General features: G+C 36.6%; 1 protein-coding gene across 1 annotated transcript; it reads right to left on the bottom strand.

Moving 5' to 3' along the window:
- Positions 1–1,867: 1,867 nt before the first annotated feature.
- On the bottom strand, positions 1,868–22,060 carry CDH11 (cadherin 11; the record flags this gene model as incomplete). Its single annotated transcript, XM_082319843.1, has 11 exons — positions 1,868–2,364; positions 3,364–3,615; positions 9,772–9,889; positions 10,670–10,791; positions 10,991–11,127; positions 12,146–12,399; positions 13,917–14,104; positions 18,110–18,277; positions 18,846–18,965; positions 20,347–20,641; positions 21,833–22,060. 11 exons carry the CDS (start codon positions 22,058–22,060, stop codon positions 1,868–1,870), a joined length of 2,379 nt encoding a protein of 792 aa, XP_082175969.1.
- Between the last annotated feature and the right edge of the window lie 2,495 nt (positions 22,061–24,555).

Raw genomic sequence — 24,555 nt, 5'->3', positions numbered from 1 at the left:
TCATTCATAATTTTAACGAGTTAAATTTTAATCTAACTACATATATGGGGGTCTTCAGAAAAGCAATACACCAACAAATCAGATTTCCTCTCAGATCAAGCAGTTTGGTACCTGACTGCAAATGAAGGACAGGGTCTGTAAAATGAACAGTAGAAAAATGTATATCATTTCTATTTATTGCCTCTTCCCATATTGCAGCTGCTGATCTCTGACCCTAAACAGCAAACTATATTAAATTTAGCAGAAGTACAGCTGTACACAGATGCTGAAAATGTTGATGCGCGGAACATATTCCAATCCCTTGCTCATTCTGAACTAATATAAAAAAAGTTATAGATCATTTTTCAATTAAAAACACACATTACAAAGAACAACTCTGAAAGCACTCTGTATTTCTGTCATCACAAATTAAAATGTCTTCCTATCAGTAGACGATGCTATTCTACTGCAGTAAATGAAAAAAAAAATCAAAAGAAAAAAAAAAGTAAGTGCCAGAATCTTAATTACTACTCAGGTAAGGTAATTGTCAGGTAGAACAGTCTTTAGGGAACTTATAGCTAAATTGGGTCAGATTTAAGTCTCTAGAACCCGCAGAAGCTTAGCACAGATACGGAAATTCACAAGCCCGGAGTAAATTGTAAGTACAGAGTACTCCTGTCCACTTATAAAGTCATTTCTGAAACCTCTGGAATTTCTAAGATATAAGATAAATGCATATTACATGGGAAATACTGAAAAGTATTACACTTAATTTAATCCAGAAAACACAGTAGTATTATATGAAGATTATTACTGTGTTCTGGGAGCAGCCACAAGCTGTAGATAGAGAGGGTACAAAATGTTCACCAGACATTACATTTTTTTTAATCTAAAAAACATTTGTAAAATGTACTTGATTTTTAAATAATCACTTAACAAGGCAACAAACCAACTACAAACACATAATAAATAAGGCTATTAAAAGGTCACAATTGTAGTAAATTAGTCAGAACTATAAATGGGACATTAGAAACACTATGTTTTTCCTTATATGCTTAATAACCAGAACAAGAATTAAAAAAGAATCAGTTTATTTCAAAGTCTGCTTCTTATATTGAAGCACATATTAAAGCAACAGTACAATGTTCATAAAATATAAGTGTGATGCTGTAACATTTCTTACATGTCAGAATACTGATATTTGTATGTATACTAAAATAAGAATTTTAAAATTGTACAAATAGATACATTAAAAATGACATAGAAATAGGGCGCCTCCCACTGCAACAAGACAGAGTTTTTATATCTGGCACGTATTAGTTCAAGATGAAAGTATAAGCAAAAAGATTTACAAGAATCAGCAGTAACAAGTTTGATGCTCAAGAGACATAATAATTGTACATTGTACTGTACATACATCATATGGGTTTAAGCTGGCTGAATATTATATATTTCAAGTTTAAAAATGCACTACCATATAGAGTGTCCATAGTTTAAGGCGAAATTACAGCTCAGAACTGTTATCTTTTCTAATTTGTGGAAGCTTCTTTGACATAAAAGATTTAGATGTTCATAATACATAAAAGATTTCTCTTATTTGTAGGTTCGCTTTTAGCATTTTCCTTCATTTAAATATTTTGTATTTCTTAAGTGGGTTTTTTCCTTTAGTGAAGTTGGCAGCCAACTTCTATATTTGCCTTTTGTAGGAAAAGGTACTTCACAGTATTTACCACTTTTATGTCCTTTTCTATCAAAGGAATCCTCTCTGTCAAACTTAAATGTTTAAATGCGATTTTTCTTGATTTTTAAAAAAATACCTGCTTACATTTCTTCTGGATTCTTCAGAACATCGGACACAGTTCTTAAGGCCAAATCTGAAACTTTATTGTTAACAATCGTCATCGAAAGTGTCTTTGGAGCCATACAAGTCTGCAAGTTTCTTAAATCGAGGTCCCCAGTTTTGTAGATAGTCGTAGTCCAAATCAGAATCTGTTGTTGCTGACTCTAATGAGCTAAGTGAACCAGCCACTGAGCCTCTTCCTTCATAGCCATAGATCTGAATAGAGTCATAAGGAGGAGCAGTTGGATCATTATCAGCCTCTTGTATTCTTGTGTTGATGAAATCATCAACATCAACGCTATTAGGAGCTGGCCGAAGACCTGGTCTTGGCATATACTGATACTCAGGTTTTATGTCTTTACGAGGAATAAATCCATTGATGCCATCGGGGTTCTGCAAAGTAGCTATGTCAAAAGCTTCAGTATCTTCCTCTCCTCCACCTTCATCATCATAAGTAATAATGTTCTCTCGGACATCTTCTTCTTCAAAAATAATCAGAGGTTCTTTTTTCTGTCTTTTCAGTGTTACAAACAACACTACAATGACTACAGAAAAAAAACACAAGTTAGACTGCAGTCTCAACAGTAGCTGCTTTATAAATAGATTATTGCATTCACTGAAACCTTAGCTTTTGTGCTGCAGTTCATTATGTATTTTTGCTAACACGTGCATTTTTAGCGTACCTAGCTAGGTAAAAGCATCAATGTTTGTACACAGAATTGAACATACTGATTTGAGGTTTTCTGTTTGGGCTGAATGCCATTGCTCTTACTAATTGCTCATTCCTGCAAGACTAGTTCAAGAAAAGCATTTGTGGGCCCCCAGTGCTGCATGAACACTCCGGCACTGCCTTTGAGCAGACCTATCACATGCATATCTGCAACAAAATAAAGATGAATCTTTACTCTCTCCTGTATGCCCAAAGCTGAACTCTAATTCCATGTTTCATTCCCATGAAAATGGAATTTTTCTTAAGCAACACCTCAAAACACATGCCTTTGTTGTTGTGTTCCTTCTCACTTCAAATTTCTATAAAATAACTTTAAAATACACAGAAAAGAAAGACTATAAATTACTATGGGCAAATGAAAACATTTATATAAATATTTTCAAATCATCGGGAAATGCTTTACAGCATTTTCTTAAAAGCAGGTCTTCTGAGCCATTCATTTGTCTTCAACACAAGAGGAGTTAGAGGGAAATAGCTGGCAGGAGCCATTAATCCTGGCTGACCTCAATAAGGAACCTGTCATCCAGGGAAGATCACAACACTTAAAACTGTATGTCATGACCTCCTTTAAACAGTGTCCCTGACTAACTGATATTAGGCCGCAAAAGGACATCCTCTGAGCACACCTAGACAAATTCATTGGTGTTTGCTATTGCAGTTATCATATATTGCATTTCAGCCAGGCAGATTAGTACCTCCTATAAAAACAAAAGATAAGAAATTAAGATTCATTTATCCATCTTGGAGCTGAAGGTAAGGTTAATTTTTTAACACAAGCAAGTGTAGAAGAGTAATAAGTAAAGAACTTTTTTACCTAACAAAATGACAATGCAAGCAAGAATGGCAATTAAAGCTCCAGTGCTTAATCCAGCATTGAGGATGTAGGCTTCAGCATTACAGGAGAGCAAGGAGCCATTGCTGTCACAGCCGCAGACCCGAATGGTGAGGGTGTTGGTGCTGCTCATAGGGGGGAGTCCACCATCACTTATTACAATAGGAAGAAGGTATAAATCTTGCTTTTGGCGACTAAATCCTTCACGTCTAACAAGAACACTTGCTGTGTTATCTGTTTAAAGAAGAGAGATAGTCATCGTTATTTTTTCCACGGTCATCCTCTTAGTAAATATTGAAAAAATGTATCATCTTGCTACGATGGCTCTGAATTTTCAGATGCCTTAGCATTATTTGTACAATAAACCAGTACAATGTGTTGCCTTCCTAATGACCCAAGAGCAATTACAGTATTGTGTTTCATTCATACAGTACCACACTCAATTTTAATTATTTTAGGATGATGAGGGTAACACAAGGAACACAAAAAAATCTCTGTTAGTACCTCTTTTTAGCACCCAACTAACTTTCTGGAAAACTCACAATACTTCATCAACTACCAGAATGACAGGGCCTTGGCATTACTGTTTGAGCCGGTTCTAGTCCCTTTCCAGAATTAAAGCCTTCAGTGGCAGGGAAAAAAACAAATCTCCCTTGATTTATTGTTCTTAGTGTCAGACCTACAGGAATAGAGGGTAGAAATCTGTACCAAAATGGCCTGGATAAATAAGACTCCCACCAAAATGAAATGCGAACATTTGCTGTGTATTAGCAGATTTGAGCCTCAGCGTTGACCTGTTTCAGTGAGCAACACTAAGGTAAGCAGTATTTTATCAGAACCTGTTTTTCACCCAAAGTCCCAAAGCTAGAATTCAGAAAGCTTGATCAGATATGCATAGTATGTCTGGGCACATTTTGAATTATGTGGCTATGAGGGAGAGTTAAAAGTATTGCTCTAACACTATTTCACGTTGTTCTCACTGAGCAGTCGCCTGCCATGGACCTCCTGGTGCAGGGGGTGGAAACCACGCTGCCATCTCAGCACAGAAGGTCATTTTGGATAGTCCTTCACACTTCCTGCAGCAAAAGCATTTGAAAGGGAAGTGCGTGACGTGAAATGCTGGGATGAGACGGCCAGTGCTTCCTGCTCCCAGTCACGCCGGACAAAGGCAAGGAAACACAAACAGCATTTCTTTATTGTGCTCCTGGTTTCTCAGTTCTCAGACTGAACGAAAGTTTATAAAATTGCAAACATCCTGAAGTAAATAAAAGGAAACAATCATATCTGTGGTTTTCAGACCTTCAAAAACTAGTTTAGGATGAGGATTTACTTCACACCACCTTTTCTGTTTTGCCATGTTCTTTATTTTTCACTATATAACAGAAAGAAAAAAAAGGAAAGAATGGTTCTTTAATCTACTAAGGGAGGGCTGTTCACCTCCAACAGCATCCATTTTACTATTGCCTTGGGGTACTGCAGAAGATTAATCATTATCCTGTTGAAGAGTCAGCATAAATTCCAGAATTTAATAACGCAAATCATAAAACCTCTCTTAATGATCTAATCACTGCTATTTCCATGAAAGTTAGTGAATAAATTATACCAAAAGAGAAGTATTCTTGCCTTATATTAACCACCCTTGCACCCTTGCTGCAGGACAAGGTCTGAAACTGTCCCCAAATTTGGTGGACACAGGTCATTTATGGGATGAGAAGGATATTAGCACAAGGGCCCTGCTTATCCCACTAGTAACTTCTGCAGATCACACCAGAAAGGACAAAATTTTTTTAGGACTGTCCTAGATAGGATCTGTTTGTTACATGCCAAATTAATTCACCTCCCCATATCTACACCTCTGCTGCCAGGCTCACCACACCTGATGCCCAGTATGGTTCCCTCAGCATGACAGAACTGTAGTCTTTCTGATACTGCAGTCTCACAAAAATAACGTCTGGATAGAAAACAGCTTGTTAACTTCTCCTTTACATGATGGTCATATTTGCTAGGGACAGGGGAGCTAATAAAGATCGCATTATTTATTACTTGTGGTTTTTGGAGGTGCTCTTTGTCTCTTTTCAGAGTCTTTCTAACCTCCTAAATGTTTACATGCAACATTTGCCCAGGTAGGCTTTGTAGCACAAGTTTTTTAAAGGACTTTAGTGATATCGGTGTCTGTGTGATAGCAGTCTTATTTTAGGACTTTAAATTAATAGGCTTATAACAATTTGGTATAAATAGAAATGTAACATCTAATATCTATTAACCTATCAACTAATACTTGAACTAATATATATTAATATAGAATAAAACTATTCCACAGGGTTCTCTAAAATGCATTTAATAATTCATTTCCTCAATATGAGAACAAAGATCTGCTCTATTAAATGAAAGATCACAATAGGACATATTATTCTTGTGGCAAAAAATATGAACATTAATAGTGGGCGGAGCTATAACTGCCTAAAGCTGCAAAGGCAATCTGGAAGGAAACACAGGCAATATCATATATTAGTATATTTAATCTGTTGACTATGCATTTTTATTTTATTTTATTTTATTATATCATATCATATTTTTCTGGAATTTTAGCAGCTTCAATAATATTCCTAACTAGAAATAGGAAAAGGATGGCAAATTATTCAGTTGTTATACAGACTGGCCAATTCCACTGCAGTCAATTAGATTACACTAAGGCTGAATTTGATCCAGTGGTTGATTTTTCTGGTTTAACTTGAAGTGATTTCTAGTTTAATACATTTTTTTAAAAAAGAAAAATCCAATCAACATGCCTGGCTAAAGTTTAAAAAGGACTACCATATATCAACCCTAGAAGGTTGGTTTTTTAACTTCTGTTTATGTTCACTTCTCACATTTAGAAGAAACATAATATCCATAAGAGGAAAAAAACTCTTTTACCTAGATAAAAGATAACATCTAATCCTAGCTAATATTCTCATCCTTGCTTTTTCATTATTTTCAAGTCCCAGGAGTATAACTATAATCCAGGTATAATAGCATTTTTTAAGCCAAGGAACAGAAGTTAAATGTCAATGCCAGCTTAGAACTATTACTTAACACATATGGGAGCTACTTGACTGACAGTCTTAACAAACACAATGGGGGTTAACACAAGGCAGAAGGAAGAAAATAGCCATTCTCAATATCATCCAGAAAAATACCCACACTCTCATTTTTCCAGCTATTATTGCCTGGGATATCCAATATCCAAAAGTGTTGTAAGTGAAGATTACCTATACTCTCCATGAAATCTTCACAATTAGAAGTTGAAATTGCATGACTTTATGGTGATCTTTATAGTGATCTTCCTGACCTTTGATTTTCGTCTTTTTTCTCTGGCAATCTTATTGATGGTTTTCCAATTTTTCCTCTACGTACATGCAAATGTAGCTTAGCTTTTGGGGGCTTGTTAACATATATATTGTGTAAGGAGGCTTCTAGATTAAAGAAGCTGACTGCAGTGTGAACATTATCGCCTATATCAGAATACGAGTGCTGATTCAGCAAGAAACCTAAACAATTTCAGGGGTCCAACTGTCTAAAATTATTACCAGGCAGTGGCACGTGGATAATCCATGGCAAAATCCTGTAACTGTATTGTTCATATGTTTCAAAATGTCTTGATTGAAAGTTCTGAAACTGAGAGCCAGAGGACATTTTTCTATTAAAAAAGTGGATTTTAGTCACTGATTTTAGTGGCCTCATAAACTTAATTTCAGTCATTGTAAAGCACTGTCTTGTGTATTTGAGAACATTACTACACCTCACTTTTGCCATTGCAGTGTAATTCGTCCTTGTGCAGCATGGTAAAGCGAGGTGGTTGCAATCCTTCCAGCAACATTGGCTATGCGCCAGGACTCCACACAAGGTGAGTGAGCCCAAGGAAAGGGCATTTCAGTTTAGGACAGAGCAGGATTAAAAGAAGGAAATCCTTTTGCTAAAAATCTGTCTCTGCTGTGAAGTGTCATGAGCCTCTACAGCCCTTTTGAAGCTCTGACTTCAATGGGAGTAAAATTGAACAGAGCCTGGGCAAACACAGTGCTGTTTATTTACGTGGTATAATGTAAGTAAACAGCGCAAAAGTAATTCAGTGTTTTATCACAGCATGTGATAAGCCATTATCTCATGTTTTCTATGGAAGATAGTCTCAGCTGAAAAATTTGGTAACACAGTAGGCTATTAATAGGATGTAGAGTGTGATTACGCTTTTTGGATTACTGCAATATGTGATTACTTTTAGGAGTTGGTAGAAAGAAACTCTATTAAATGATAATTATAGGACTGTATTCACTTTAAAGTTCTGTAATAGACCCAAACATTGGAGTTTTCATTAACTGTTCTCCACAGTTAATAAAGCCATTTTTCTTTAAAACTAGCAATTCCCTCTGAAAGTGGTGGCATGGTATATAGACTACTCAGATTTACAACTGAAAAAGAAACTTTAAATGATCATGTAAATTATTTGACTTGCAAATGGTAACACACTCTCTCTGAATAGTTTTTTTGTATGGAAGTATATAGAATTTTAACTTTTTTACTTTGCTCTCTACCATAGCTTATTTAAAAAACAAACACAGAAATAGTTAATTTAAAAACATCACTGCACTAAGGATTGTAGAAAAATGAGGAAAAGACAGGATGGAAATGGATGGATTTCATTACACTATTCATTTCCTAAACATGGAATTATACACGAAGATTCAATCCTTAAATACCGTCTTGTTGAAATAACCTTTTGCAGTATTGGCAGGTACAGTCACTGCATTCAACTGACATCATCATTTCCATTACAAAATGTTTTTATTTGGGTTAACTGTGTCATTAAAAAAAAGAATGAATTTGCTGCATATGGAAATGAAGGATTAATGGAGTTGGCTGGAGTCAGGAACCATAATACCATTTGCCTGCAGCTGTATCAGAGCATCTCAATTCTGACCTATGCTTCCTCAGTTAGATTATAAAATCTAATCCATTTTCAATTTGATATGGTGACCATAAAATATCTTTTAAAGAGAAACTTGGCCTCAGGTCTCAAGCAAAGAATACATTTTTATTTACCTCTCTCTAAAAATACATTCATCAATTTTTCAAAAATTGTGTTTTACTACTTTAAAGAGAATAAATATATCCCTCCTCCACTGGATCCTTTATGAATTGCTTATGTATGTACAAGTGTCAAGCACTAGGCAACAGTATTACTTTGATCCTTCAAGAATAACAGAAATTTTGTTTGGGAACTCTGATGATAATTACCCTCACTTCAGATATGACAGAGATATAAAGTATGCCACAACATAACACTTGAGAGAAAGAAGTTGTTACTGAAATCATGTATCTGGATTATGTTGCCTTTTGTACTTCTGGCAATCTAGAAGAAATCCTTTGGATTCATTATTTAAACCAGTTCAATGGAGTTCTACATTTCAGAAAACAGTCAAGTTTCCTTCAAACATTAAAGCTTGCTAATTAAAACCAATTTCTTAGAAGCTGAAGCAGTTTTTGCCCTGTACGGGAAAACAACAAATGAACACTGAATGAGAATATCATATTGATTATCACTAAATAAATGTAATAAATATTTATAATGGCTGAATCTGCCTTTTTTCTGTTTACCCCCCTCTGGCTTCCTCAAACTCTGGCAAGTTAGGTTCACTGATGCTATTATGTGAGATGATCAAATAAGTTTTGATGTTCACCTATGCCTGGGGTTTTTTGCCTACAAATTTCTTACATCTTAACATCAATATGAATGCAAGGCTATACTATATTTCATGAACAGAAAATTGACAAAGGGATCAGGGTACCCATATCCTGAGATACACTCAATCTGGGTATGCTTCACAACAGAAATCCACATATGTATTTCCGACAAAAGGTTAGTGTGGCAGTGATTTTATTCCACTAGGAATCTAGTCCATGTCTCTTGTGATCCATAATTTTAAAAACTAGCAAGCAGAGAAAGGTGAACAAATACAACAACCTGACAATTTTCCTGCCTCAGCTAATTTTAGCTTAGCAAGTAAGTTTTCTCTAAATCAAGGAGATCTGCCAATTACATTTAGTGAATGTTTTTGTCAATTTTTTTTACCCTCTTCCTGGGAGATAAAATGGCAGTGGATTTTTCATGTAGGATATTATTATGTAATTTAAAATATATATTCAAGAAACCAAAAGTGAGTTAACAGACATTACATTATTCCAAGAACATCCCTGTATTACAGCTATATTTTTTCTGCATTCCTCTCCTAAATCTCTGGAAAACAGACACACTGTCAAAGTTAATGAAAATGCTGTTGCATGACATTATGTTGGCCATTAGTTTTTCTTTGTCACTTCTTTGGACACTAGTATAGAGAGAATCTTCACACAAACCTCTGTTGTCTCTCAGTGTAAAATTTGGATTATGAATAATTTCAGGTGGTAAACTGAAGATAAATCTTGGTCCATTGGCCGAGTCATCCTTGTCATCAGCACTAATTGTAATAAATTGCTGTAAAAGAAAAGTATTCTGTAAACAAACAGCTCCTTCTCTGGTTATATCCCATATACGCAGCATTCTGAGAAATCCCTTGAACCCCCTCAAATACCTCAACAAAGGTATACAATTATAAACACAAAGCAGACTCAAAACTAGAACAGGCAATCTTTATTTGCTATTATATTTTACCAACACAGAATTATAGATGGAAAAGGATACACCTATATATACATCCTTATATATGAATATGTGCTAATGATAACTTAATAGATTAAATAAAATTATGGAGGAAATTCAGCAGCTCAGAGGGAGTTAGCACAACATCCTTTCCAAAATGCTACACTAACTCCAAAAGTGCAGATAATATGTAGAGCAGTACTTCTATATGATACTAACCCCTCTTCCCCACAGATAGTTCAGGGATAAATCTGTAGGATAAACCCTCCAAGCACTGTACTGTGATTCTTCCCATAAGATGCTGAGTATTTCTCTAATATCTAAAACAGGCTCACAACTGGGAAAGCTGCTCCCAAACAGCTTCACTGCCCATGTGATGGTGGATGCTCGCAGTCAACACCAGTTGTATTCAGTGCACAAAGCACTGCATCTATAACTGTTGATAGTAATTCAAAATAAAAACACAGGAAAATGCCTTTCTGTGTGCTCTAGGCATTTTGGCCAAAATTTCAAAATAAACATTCATTTACTACCACTCATTTGAGCTGCCAACACAAAACTGGGCTAACACCCTGAAGAAAGGGTGTGTAGGGAAGGTGGTGGGCACAGGCATACCTGATTGCTTCGAGCATTCTCACAGACAAACGCTTCATAGGCTGCTGCAAATTTTGGAGCGTTGTCATTGACATCAACAACCTTAATTGCAACTGGAACTTTGGCTTCCTGGTGTTGTTTGTCTATGGGAGTAAGCAAAACCAAAATGAAACAGAAGCAGGAAAACCTCTCAACACAAACAAAATCCCAGCTGTATGCAGGTAAAAATGAAATAGGCTAAAATATTTCTATTAGGATTTATAGCAGCTTATCAAACTGACACAATTAGAAGACTACAGAATTTATACCACTGATTATAAAATATCTTAGTGAAATACTTACGGACTTCAACCGCAAAGACAGAGATATTATGCCAAGCAATTTCTTCCCTATCCAAAGCTTTTATTGTCTTGATATTACCATCTTCTGCATTAATAATAAAATATCTTTCAAGGTCAGTGTGACGATCAATTGAATATCTAAAGAAGATTGAAAGTCAGTAATTAGACAAAAGAAGGCTTTAGGCAGTTTCATGTATCCAAATTTGTTCTACAAATCTACATCGTTATTATTTTTGAATAATCGTAAGTAGTACACTTATTGTTACCCTTAATATCATTGTCAAAGGGATGATATTGGGTTCATTTAAAAGGAGATTCACCTGGTTGGTTTCTACATTTAGAAAAAATATTACGTCAGAATGTTTGTAGTAAGTGAAAATTATTGTTCTTTGAAGTCTCTATATTAAAGCCCCAAAATATTCCTTATTTTCTTCTCTTACAAAACATGATAAAAATATCTACTGAGATATTTATGTTTTCTTCTGTTTCATATTAATTATGAAGATCTTTTAAGTCTTCTGATCTTTGGATTACTCAGAATGTTAATTGATCATACCAGATTATTAAATATTATCCATTATTTACACATTTGTACAGCTTTATACAGCTGTTTTTTGTATCTTTACCTTACATTTCTTTGAAATGTTAACTATACCCACAAAACAGAGTTTCATAATTTAATTTACACTGAGAACATGACAAACAAAAATAAATTAATAGAAGACTACCCAATGTAACTGCAGAAAGTAGGTGTGTGCGTGTGTGTGCTTGTTGTTAGCAATTAACGCTTAACAATTACCCAACGTAATCTCTAAGCTACTGCATGGACTTCTATCTTTTGAGAAAAAAACATGCTGTGATAATAGCATAGGATAATTTATAGAAAATATAATTTAGAATACAGTCTAACACAGATGTCCTTACGTATATTTTAGGTAAACATACCTATGGTATTCTTTCTTAGTGATACAGGCTTTGAGAAACCAGTAGCTTATGCAACAAGACATAAAAACAACACTCTATGGTTAAAGTTATTAATACTCTGGGTGAATTTAGAATATTACTGTGCTAGATCTATCACACTATCTTAATAACTTGCATAACAATTCTAAACGCTACTGCTTAGAAAGAAACAGCCTGCTCTAATGAAGCATACCTTATAGCACTGTTTGCAGCATCAGGGTCTTTGGCATGTACTTTTCCAACCACAGTACCAGATGCTGCATTTTCTTGTACTTCAAAAATATAACTTGGTTTTAAAAATACAGGTGGCTCATCAGCATCTTCCACTGATATCTTCACTGTTACTGTGTCCTTGAATGGCCCATTGCTGATGAACTTAGGATCAATATGTACATTGGCTGCCTCTACCTTCAGACTATAAGACTTTTTGGTTTCAAAGTCTAAGAGCTGCAAGAAACAAGACGACAACGCATTCCACTGTTAGGAAAACTGGAGTGTAAAAGCAGTAAGCAGTCCCCTAGTATTCAATGACATAAAACAAATGTGAGCATCTGTCAACAAGCTTGAACTGAAATGTGTGTGTATAAAAATATAAAGACTCAAATGGAAGGAGCTACATCCTATGTATGGAGCAGCATAGGAAGGCGCTCAAAATATCACGACAGAGTCCTTGTCTTGCTCTTTGCTTGCTGTATCACTCAGGAACTCGTCTTTACTGGGAAAATTAACTTTTTCTACATGCAGCCTTCCAGATAGCACAAAAAAGTGATGGATAGAAAAAGGGTTCCCACAAAATGCTAGGCCTGGTCTATCCCAAGCTGGCAGGCATTCCTTTAGAGGATATAGATATGGCTTGAATTGCTACTGGGTGCACCATGACATAGGACAGAGAGAAGTTAAATTATTTCAGTACTAGAGGAAATATGAAGATGGTTTGCAGTACTTTAATTTCTGTAGTTCCTGCCATCCATAGATCTCACAGCACTTTACAAAGGGGAGCTGAAATAATGCCCCATGAGGTAAGTCCTTTTGGGAGCCTGATCAAAGTCACAGCATGTCATCAACATTAAATGGATGCAGTGTTGCAGTATTGGTAACCTCACAATGATCATGCCTCTAAATATCTGAGAAGCAGGTGCCAACCATGAAGCATGCTAACACCATAGACTGAACGCTGTGACAGTTCACCCACATTTTAAAATACACAAAAAATACACTCCCACTTCTAGAACAGATACAGTAATTGAACAACAGCATAGTTTTGACTGGAGGAGGCCTCTGGGTCTCTTCCTGAGAGACCGCCCTGATGTGCAGGGCAGGGCTAACTTTGAAGTTAGAGTTGGCCAGGCCTTCTCCTTTGAGTTCTGATTATCTCCAAGATAGAAGAATAGCTATAAAGATACAAAGGGCAAAAAAATAATGCTTAAATAATGAATAAGACTTGTGATTTATAATTTGTAATTTAAAATGCATTTAATAACACTTTTAAAGATCACACTGATGGATTGTATATGAAATCACCTCAGTATTTTTGCTGCTTTTCTCATAGCCTGTGACTCCTTCAGAACAATATTGTGGACAATGCACAGCTGAAGAATTCAAACCATAGGGCATGAGGCTGTTCAGACTGAATATAAAGCAACAGTGAATGTCTGCTACTTTTCAGTGCTAGGCAAAACTTCAATAACAAAGAAGCTGATGGCATGTTATTTTACCGTGACTTTTTATTATGAATTCATTTAGTTTGTGCAATTAATCCACTGTACAGTATTTATGTAACTCTTCTTGGTTATTTTCTTCCATTCCAATTCAGCTAATGGGGAAATGGAATATTAATAGTTAATCACAGCTTTAGAAACAAATTAAGTGAAATTGCATTTACTGATAATTTAGCTTAGGTAGTAATCCATTATTAGCAAATATTCTGTCAGCAACAAAGAATACTACACATTAGTATTACACACCTTCTTAAGCTTTACAACACCTTCTTGAGTCTCATAATCTGTTGTAATTTCAAACATATCCATGCCATCTCCATCAATGATGCTGTAAGCTACTAAGCCATTTTCCCCAATGTCTGGATCTTTGGCCTTCACTCTTCCTACTTCCTCTCCTGGGACAGCTGCTTCCGACACTGACATCTGGTACACACCTGGTGAAAGAAAAAAAGGTATTTGCCTTAAGTATGCAGTCTGCTCTCCAGTTGTATATTTACTCATTTAATTTTTAAGTTCCAAATAAACACAGTAATTTTTTACACTTTCAAATCCCCTGAAGGAATGTTATGTTATAAAGAGCTCTGAGAAGCAAGTCATCTGTGAAATCTTAAAACACATTGCTAATCTATATAAAATTACCTCCTCACTAATGTTTTACACAGCATCTGTGTATCTCTCTGTTCACGGTGGGGTTAAAAAGACAACCAATCATTCAGAATGCAGAAATTGTTGAGACATCAAGGTTATCATTCATATCAGAAATGTTATTACAAAAATGGAAGGAAAATTCTCTTTCATCTGACTCATGGTATGACCTTCAATGCAGTAGAGTCCAGAAGCGTTTCTGCCCATTCATTCAGGAGCCACAGATTATATACAACAAATTGGATAAGACCTGTCTGCTGTGCTGGCTGAAGAATAAATCTGCTGCTTTCTATGGCTTTAATTTGGAGTGTGAACGTACAGTAGTAATGATTATTAAAATTTAACACAACAGTATTTGTATGGGATTTGTACAATTTTTATGGGATTCCATACCAAACAAAAAATGGCTTTCCCTCATAGAATCATAGAATTGTTAAGGTTGCAAAGGACCTCTGAGATTATTGAGTCCAACCTGTTAACCTAACTGCCTGGTCCACCTCTAAACCATGTCCCTAAACACCACATCTACCCATTTTTTAAATACCTCCAGGGACTGTGATTGTACCACTTCCCTGGGCAGCCTGTTCCAATGCCTAACCACTCTCTCCATGAGGAATTTTTTCCTAATATTCAATCTAAATCTCCCCTGGCACAGCTTGAGGCCGTTTCCTCTCATCCTATCCCTGGTTACTTGGCAGAAGAGACCAACACCCACCTCACTATAACCTCCTTTCAGGTAGTTGTAGAGAGCAATAAGCTCTCCCCTCAGCCTCCTCTTCTCCAAACTAAACAACCCCAGCTCCCTCAGCCCCTCCTCATAAGACTTGTGCTCCAGACCTTTCATCAGCTTCATTGCCCTTCTTTGGACACACTCCACCACCTCAATGTCCTTCTTGTAGTGAGGGGCCCAAAACTGAACACAGTACTCGAGGTGCAGCCTCACCAGTGCCGAGTACAGGGGCACTATCACCTCCCTGGTCCTGCTGGCCACACTATTCCTGATACAAGCCAGGATGCCATTGGCCCTCTTGGCCACCTGGGCACACTGCTGGCTCCTGTTCAGGCGGCTGTCAACCAACACCCCCAGGGCCTTTTCAGCCAGGCAGCTCTCCAGCCACTCCTCCCCAAGCCTGCAGCATTGCATGGGGTTGTTGTGACCCAAGTGCAGGACCTGGCACTGAGCCTTGTTGAACATCATACAATTGGCCTCGGCCCATCGATCCAGCCTGTCCAGATCCCTCTGTAGAGCCTTCCTACCTTCAGGCAGATCAACACTTGGTGTTGTCTGCAAACTTACTGAGGGTGCACTCAATCCCCTCATCCAGATCATCAATAAAGATATTAAACAGAACTGGCCCCAGTACTGAGCCCTGGGGAACACAACTTGTGACCGGTCGCCAACTGCAACTCTTCAAACTGCAATAGGAAAACCATCCCCAAACATCCCACAGATGTGTTGCCATACAGGTTTTTCCTTGTGTATTCAGGGACACCAGAGGAGAGCAATACTGTGCCTGGATAAATCTCTCTCCAACAGTTGTTTTTCAGGCAGCATTGATTCCAGGACCTTCCCAACACACTCCAGAGTTCAGATAACATAACCTGATCCTAAATGTACAAATCTATGTCAGCATTTTCTCTCACTTCATCACCATTAATAAATTGGGAAAAAAAAACATGAGAAAATAAAATAATCTAATTTATCCCCCCCTCCATAATTGCTCTTTGTTGCTACATGAGCACCCTAGGAACATCAGGAGACTTACACAAGGCAGGGACTTGGCTCATTACCCATAAAAACAATCGGCACATGTCATCGAAATAGGTCATTAACTCCAGTCACAAAGAACCCAAAATTTAAGCACATAACTCATTAAGGGTTTGAGCAATGAATAAAAAAAAAAAAAAAGAGAGAAAAAGGAAAAGAAGACTAAAAAAATCAATCACTTGGCTGTTTATATAAACAGGTCAAATCCTGGTTTTGAGTTACAAAGCATTCCAAATTAAGGTTTTAAGTTGTGGATGAATGGTTAAGTAAGGTAACTCCTATTTGGCATTTCTGATAATTTTAAATATTGTCCCAAAACACTTAGTGAAGTCGTTTGAATTTGTAGGAAAAAAATCTGTCATTTGATGAATTTACTCAACAAAATACCATGTACTGGGGTCCCAGGTTATGATTTAGAGTGAGAAGGTGTGTTTGTGAGGCATGTAAAACCTGATATTTTTAGGATTTTATATACTTTTCTATTAGAATGGTAGAAAATGCTGACATAGATTTTTACATTTAGGGACTGTCCATGTCATTTAAGCTCTTGCATGAGGGTCCAGGAAGCTGCCGCATTGGAAGAAGAGCTGTTAGATAGATGATCATGTCCAGGATGCATCAGTGCCATAATGGTTGCTCAGAGGAGAAACAGGGTGGGCTGGGATGGTGCATACACTGCACTCCAAAAAAAAAAAAACCACACACCACGCAGAGATGAGATGCAGAACAGATGTGTGGGTCCATTAATGTACTTCCACCCAACTGTGAAGACTGAATCTGTTAATGTCAGCCCTGATTAATTTTATATGTGAAAAATAAATAGCATAGGTATAAAAAATGACTTTATTTGACCATCAGCAATACACTTCAACCATCAATTTAAAAATGTAATTGTATTAAATTTGGTTTGTATTGCCATGGTAAATATAAGTCTTGAGGAGTCTCCAGTCTTAACTTTTATCCTTATGGACATTCACCATTCACTGAGAGCATTTACAGAAGTAAAGGATGAAGATCAACACTTAAAATGAAAGGCTATGCAAAATAAAAAATGATGCTCACTCACTTGAAGGTTTGTCAAAGACCTGAAAGGGCATAATCGGGAGCTGTTAATAGATTGTGCAATACTTCCATCAAGGGCCAAGAAAAGTAAGAAACTTCAAGCCTGAGAAATACAGCTGTAAGAACATAAAATAGATCTCCTTTCCTTTGCCCATCTTCATTAAAAAACGAAGTGGATTTGTTCATTGAAAATTACTATCATAACTGTGCTTGCAAATAGCTATGAACTTGAAGTACTGAAAGGCATAACATGAGGCCACTCGGAGACTTCTTTCAAACACTGTAAATCTAACTGGAGAGCTTTCTGCTGCATACATGTTATGTGACTACTACATACTGCAACTCTCCCAACACAGAAGAATCTGTTCCTACACGTAAGGGGATTTTTGTTTTAACTTCCTCCTATTTCCCTACAACAATTTCTTGAAGTTCTTGCGGTCTCAGCAGAGTAGTAAACACAGCTTGCCTTTTAAAGTGTCTTTTACATCCACATTATAATTATGAAAATGGGAAAGGAAGTAAACCAGCTTATCCCAGCACTGCTGCAGGGCAGGTACATTTTCTAGTATTTTTGACAGATTTGGTTTAACACACAAGAGAGCCCTCAAGAAATGGGGCTTCTTTCTCCATTAACAGAGAAGTCCAGACTATGTGTCCCTGAACATATCATAGGCATATTTCTAATATAACATGGTCCAGAGGTTTCAAAAATGAAGTGTAGGGTTAGGAATATTTGTAATCTCATCTTGACCTTAAAAAATGTCTACTTTGCAACACAAAGCAAACAGACCGGATACTAAAGCTCTATATGTTACTAGAAAAAATGTGTAAACAATATTTATCTATTCACATACGTGCTGTGATAATCCATCAGTTACTGCTTTTTGAAGTTTTGAATATGTCTGATACTATACAAATATAGTTACTAGCAATAAATATGAGTAAGGATTTTGTTGTTACTTACTCTGTGGAAACTTTGGTGGGTTGTCATTGACATCTGTAAGTGTAATTGTCACTTTGGTTGTCCCTGAGAGGCCTCCCATGTGTCCTCCCATATCTTTTGCCTGTATTACAACGTGATACTCTTCCTTAGCTTCTCTGTCCATATTCGGAAGGGCAGTTCGGATAATTCCTATAAATACAAAGAAAATATGGCATATACAAATTTTCACAGATTCATACCATGAAAAATTGGATACTGCATTTTTAGCTTGCATTAAAATACACCAAAATTTGCAGTGATGTTGCAGATTCTGTTTTCCCTATGCTGCACATCATGCTATTCAAGGAAAGTACCCCAAATGTTCAACACAGCTGAACACAGAACCCTGGAGAATTACAGTTCAGCACAGAAACTGCCATTTCTATCATACCATATCATATGACAAAAGAAATAGTATCATCTTTCTAGTGAAAGATGATCACTACTAGTGTAGTGTACCTAGAAGCCTAGAAGAAATAGTATCATCTTTCTAGTGAAAGATGATCACTACTAGTGTAGTGTACCTAGAAGCTCTACCAAAATGCCAGGGGACCAACCTGCAAAAGAGCTTAGCTAGAATCAAGAGAGAATGAAGGAAGCTTTGCTCAAACACATCAGTAGATATACCCAACTGTACTGCCTCAGTCTATATATTTAGTTCTTCATTTTAATGTATTCCAGTTATGAGGTCCTAGTCAAATAAACTGCTCAATAATACCTGTTTGAGCTTCCACCGAGAAGTACGGCTGACCTTCAAGAATACTGTAAACCAATTTGGCACTATTCCCATAGGTAGGATCATCAGCATCTGAAGCTGTTACCTGAATAACTGATGTACCTAAAAATGGAAAGCAAACACAGAAGGAATACAGTCAGAAGCAAACATATCTGTAAGAACCATGCCGAGATGCTTTCAGTCATACAGCATAACTATTTCTTAACTTCTTTACTTCCAGGTTTGGTAAATGAAAAAAATTACTTGGCAATTTATATACAACAAAATAAGACTCATACTATCCAAAAAGATTTGTCACCAGCTGTGATGTGGATTAATGTTCTAAACAGTGAAGATATAAAAGTCAGCAGTCACTCTGTACCATGATGGTTTTTTTCCTCAGTAGTTTAAGCATTACATTGTTTTTGTCATTAGACAGCCAAACAATAGAGTTTTCTTTTTACATTTTCCTCAGTAAGTTTCAGAGAAATAATTTCTGTAGAAATCTCCGAGATAGACACAAGCTCAAACAGGAGGTGAAAATGGAATAGACAGTGCAGCAGTTGTCGTGGTTTAACCCCAGCCAGCAACTAAGCACCACACAGCCGCTCGCTCACTCCCCCTCAGTGGGATGGGGGAGAATCAAAGAGTAAAAGTGAGAAAACTCGTGGGCTGAGATAAAGACAGTTCAATAGGTAAAGCAAAAGCTGCGCACGCAAGCAAAGCAAAACAAGGAATTCATTCACTACTTCCCATTGGCAGGCAGGTGTTCAGCCATCTCCAGGAAAGCAGGGATCCATCATGTGTAATGGTTACTTGGGAAGACAAAATGCCATCACTCCAAACGTCCCCCCTTCCTTCTTTTTCCCACAGCTTTATATGTTGAGCATGACATCATATGGTATGGAACATCTCTTTGGTCAGTTGGGGTCAGCTGTCCCAGCTGTGTCCCCTCCCAGCTTCTTGTGCACCCCCAGCCTCCTCGCTGGTGGGGTGGGGTGAGAGGCAGAAAAGGCCTTGACCCTGTGTAAGCACTGCTCAGCAGGAACTAAAACATCCCTGTATTATCAACACTGTTTCCAGCACAAATCCAAAACACAGCCCCATACTAGCTACTATGAAGAAAATTAACTCTACCCCAGCCAAAACCAGCACACAGTAACTCCTTAGCTTTATTATACAGCTCTGCCAAAGGAATGATCTTGATGTTTACCCCAGCGGATTTACACTCCATAAATGCCAAAGGGACCCTCACGTTCCTTCCTAGGAGGAAATAGTCCTGTTCTAGGAACTATCTAGAGACACTTCAGCCATGAAAGTTAGTAGCTGTGCAGGGTTTGAGTTGGTCAGCATATAAGATAAACTGACCGAGTCACTGCCTGAGCATGAATTAAATTTTACTTCCCAAAATTCTAGACGATAAGAATTAAATAAAGCCAAGACGTACTGACAATGAAACATCTTCCATAAGGCCAGGAACTGAAGTGCATTTATGAGTACTTACCTACATTTGATCTCTCTGGCACATTAGCATGGTAGTTTTCATGAAGAAACTCAGGCGGGTTGTCATTTATATCTTGAACTTTAACAATGAATTCAGAAGGTGGTTCCAAAGGTCTGTTAGTGTTCCTGTCTACAGCTTGTGCTGTGAGAGTGTACTGAGCTCTCTCCTCCCGGTCCAGTGTCTTTGTTGCATGAATGTTCCCTGATTTGTCATCAATAACAAAAATGATTCCTGCTCCTTCACCTGAGAGAATGTATTTAATGTTTCCATCTCCAGAATCAATATCTGAATGAAGCTACAAAATGAGAAACAGACATACCTTAACAACATGGTATACATTTCATGTATGTGTTTATGAAACAACAAAGTTAATGAAATTACTATCATTTAATAGTTTTCAAAAATCTTGTCTTACATTAGGCAATAATCCATACTCGGGCACATGCTGTGAGCACATCTGTCCTGCATTCAGAGAAGCTGCCTGCACAGACTTGCATGCTACAACACATAAGGTGCTACTGAGCCCGAAGCTTTAAGATTTAAGGAAGAGCATACATGAGAATATAGTTATAACAGGTTCTTTAGTCAAATGAAGTTGGAAGGAAGAGTCCTTTTTACAGAGATTTTGTACACTTCATACTAATCATGTTCTACTAGGTTGCAAGTAAAAAGCTGTTAACTTAAAAAGGTGTAACGACTGAGCCAATCAGTGATTGCTAACAAGTTTTTAATTACATCATCTTTTATATAAAAGAAATAACAAATGCTTACTAAACATTCTTACTTTTGCAACCAATGCACACTTCAGTTTGACGAAGGAGGGAAACATTGAGCCAAGTTACAGATTTATTGATTTTATATTGACGTCTACAAATTACACAATACTAACTATCTTTTAAACCAGAATATCCAGAATGGTATTTGCTGTCATTGATCTTGTTTCTCCACTCTTTTGTGCTGGGCTTAGTGTTAGACAGTAACAGAATTAAAAATTAGTCCAGGATGTGTGTACATACACATGTTCACACCGATGTATATCTCCCTCATATATTTAATTTTACAGATAACTTCAAAATGAAAGGATGAAGAGATACCTATTGACCAGTAAACTTCTACTTAGCTGCTAGGTTAGACATTACATTTTTAATTACTATTTTCCAACACCCAAGAATGATACCAGATATTCTTGAGATATATTGTTGCTCAGGTGGTTGCTGCGGTTCTTGCTGTTGTGTAAAATAGCAGCTTGTATACCTTCATTCAAAGACTGCTGAGGTCAATGGAAAAATCTGTATTCACTTAGGCAGTATTTTGCTTAGCACCTTACTTGAGCTACAGTAAAATGATTAATTCTAGGTGAATAAGTAGCTGCTGAAGAAGCAGCTAGTACAAGAGAAAAGCAATAGCAAGAAAAAAAGCAACTCACAAAATAATAATATAAATTAATAATTATTAATCAATGAATGAAAAAGAAATGCTTTCTTACCCTTCCTACCAGTACAGGATCTGGTCCCGTATACTCTTCTATAACAAAGAACTGATTCCACACCCAGCCTCTTTTTGAACGATGCAGAACTTGTCCTTCTTTTCCTTTTTCATGGTGACCATGAAGTGATGGCCTTGCGTGGTTCAGTTTTTCTGTAGTTATGGCATGGCTGTAATACAGCATGCCCAGGCAGATAAGAGCGGCATGTAAACAATTGTCCTCCTTCATTTTTGGTTATTTTGTAGGCACAGGAGTATCCAATAATCTACCCCTTCCACCTTGGAAGTCAAAAAGCTTGGGGCTATTGAAAAATTTCAGATAAAATGTTCTGCACATAGGATTTCACCACACATTAAACACATCACTTTAATGCTCTGCAGCTTCCCAACTTAATTCCTGAAAGAAAGTAAAATGGAGAAGATCGACAGTTCTTTTATGTCTTTGAGGAGCAACAATATTTTTATTAAGCAAAATAAAACTAGGACTACCTTGGAAAATTTCAAGATAATAAGAAGATTAAAATATATTAATAATTATGAAATAATGCGTAATGAGCATATTTAGTGTTTCATTACACGTAACTGCCACCTTGTAAAATCTCCCGACTTGGTGGTTAGGGCACTCATTTGGAAGTTGAAAGATAGAGAATCATATTCTCTCATGATCCTTCCAAATGGATTTAGCCCAAAATGCAAGGTAACTGTAGAAATACCTAATTTATACCTAAGCCCTCTTTGAGGTTTAGATATAAGCCTTAGATATAAGCCATTAAGCCATAGATTTAGATATAAGATAGATACCAAAACACTTGCTTATCAAGAATAGAATATTTCTACACATGCCTGGAAAAAGGCCTTTTCACGACCAACAGATTTTCATGCTGAAAATAACTACTTATATTTTTCTAGGCAGGAACAGTGGCTGACAGAACTCCAAGGACCTGCATTTTGGATTTAGACCCTTGAAGTAGCCTTTCTACCTCCCTCTGAGGATTAAGTCATCAAAGCGGAGAAGCAGCACTGATTGCCAATACTGCTGTCTTTGTGCTGGTGACAGTAAATGCCATAAACCAACAAAAAATATATTCAAATACTTTTGATAATATAACATTTCATTTGGTTATTTATTCCTACTTTCCCTGTGATTCAAATTACCAGAATTACATTGATTTCTTACTTTCTAATAATTCCTAAAACACTAGGTCAGAATTAACATTTGAAGCAGAAATTGCATAGTAGAGTGAAACCTGATCTAAGGTCTATACCTCCAGCAGCTAACAATCCATCATAAAGGCCACTTTTACTTATCCCTGGGGTTTCCAATATATTTTCCTTCAATCCTTACAGAACAGTCAATTTTTACAAGGTCCTTATGATGTTTGTTTCAGCTTTCAGTGTAATTCACTTTACTCTTCTGCAAGATACTAATAAAACACTCAATGTTATATTCGTACAGGCATATGTATAAATATATGCTACCATCTTCTTTAAAACAGAATGATTTTTACAAAAAATAAGGAGATCTTACACATAATATTTGGAGCAGAGAAAATGGGAATATAGAGAAAAGCTTGAACCTACACCACATTCTATAACTCCAGCAACAGATAAACATCTCAGTAGTACCAAGCCCATTCATCTTGGGATGTCTTTCTCCACATTCCTTTGCACAGTTACATAAAAATACACACCCAGCATTAACAGACACAGGTTTATAAATAATTCATAAATAAGGAATGAAATAATTTGGTTTTATTTCCTAAAAGAAAGCTAATTTTTTATTTTATTGAAAACTGAAATCACCTCAATTACAACACCACAATGGCTCCAGCATAATGAATTAAATGACAGTCACACATACAGATGCAAACATAATCTGGCTTTCCTAAGCATATTTATTAAGTACAACATTTGGTGTACCCATTTAATTTTTTACTATTCTTATACGATGTCACATTACAGATGACTCATACCAGCATGGAAGACATGAAAAAGAAAACAATCTCTGTTATTTCGGTCAGAAAAATGTTTTTATTCCAACACAATGTGTGTGTGTGAAGCGTGGAGCATTAGACCTGTAGTTTTAGAGCTTATTTTATATTTCCATCTTGTTGAGGGCTAAAAATAAGGTAGGACTTAAAGGACCTGTAAACTGGAATTTAACCTGTTTTGGAAGTGGCTTAAATATGAAAAGCCTTTCAACACTAGCTATTATAGTGGCTTTCTATGATAATAGTTAATTCTAAAAGGAAAAGACCCTTTCCCCCTGCCAAGTTTTGCATAGAAAAAATAAAATTGAAGCCCCTAGTATGCAGTATTTACTTACCAAGCTTCCCTACATTTAACTTTATTAAACCATAATAAGTCTTTTTAAATACAAGCCATCAAATTCTCTACTCATCCTACAGATGTAAAATGACTTATTCTGTCCTCTTTAGTAAACACCTCTGGATTTACATCCTTGTGGCAGGTGTAAATTTAACCCCACAGCAAGCAAGCTCTGAGGTTACCTCTTTCGGCTGCTTTGTCTGCAGAAATTTATTGATGTAACCAAATTCTACATATTAAGGCCAGTTCATTCAGCTTCATAATTGCATTTAGTTAATCAATGACACTGCTGTTTCAGATGTAGTTTGCTATGGAGTGTCCTTTGAGCCACAGAGTCTTCAATGCCACGCCCAGTATAGCCAATTACACTGGACAAGTACACTTGCTATAGGGATC

The sequence above is a fragment of the Platalea leucorodia genome, assembly GCF_965183815.1.
Source record: "Platalea leucorodia genome assembly, chromosome: 8".
NCBI lineage: Eukaryota > Metazoa > Chordata > Aves > Pelecaniformes > Threskiornithidae > Platalea > Platalea leucorodia.
This window is presented reverse-complemented; position numbering and strand designations above follow the sequence as displayed.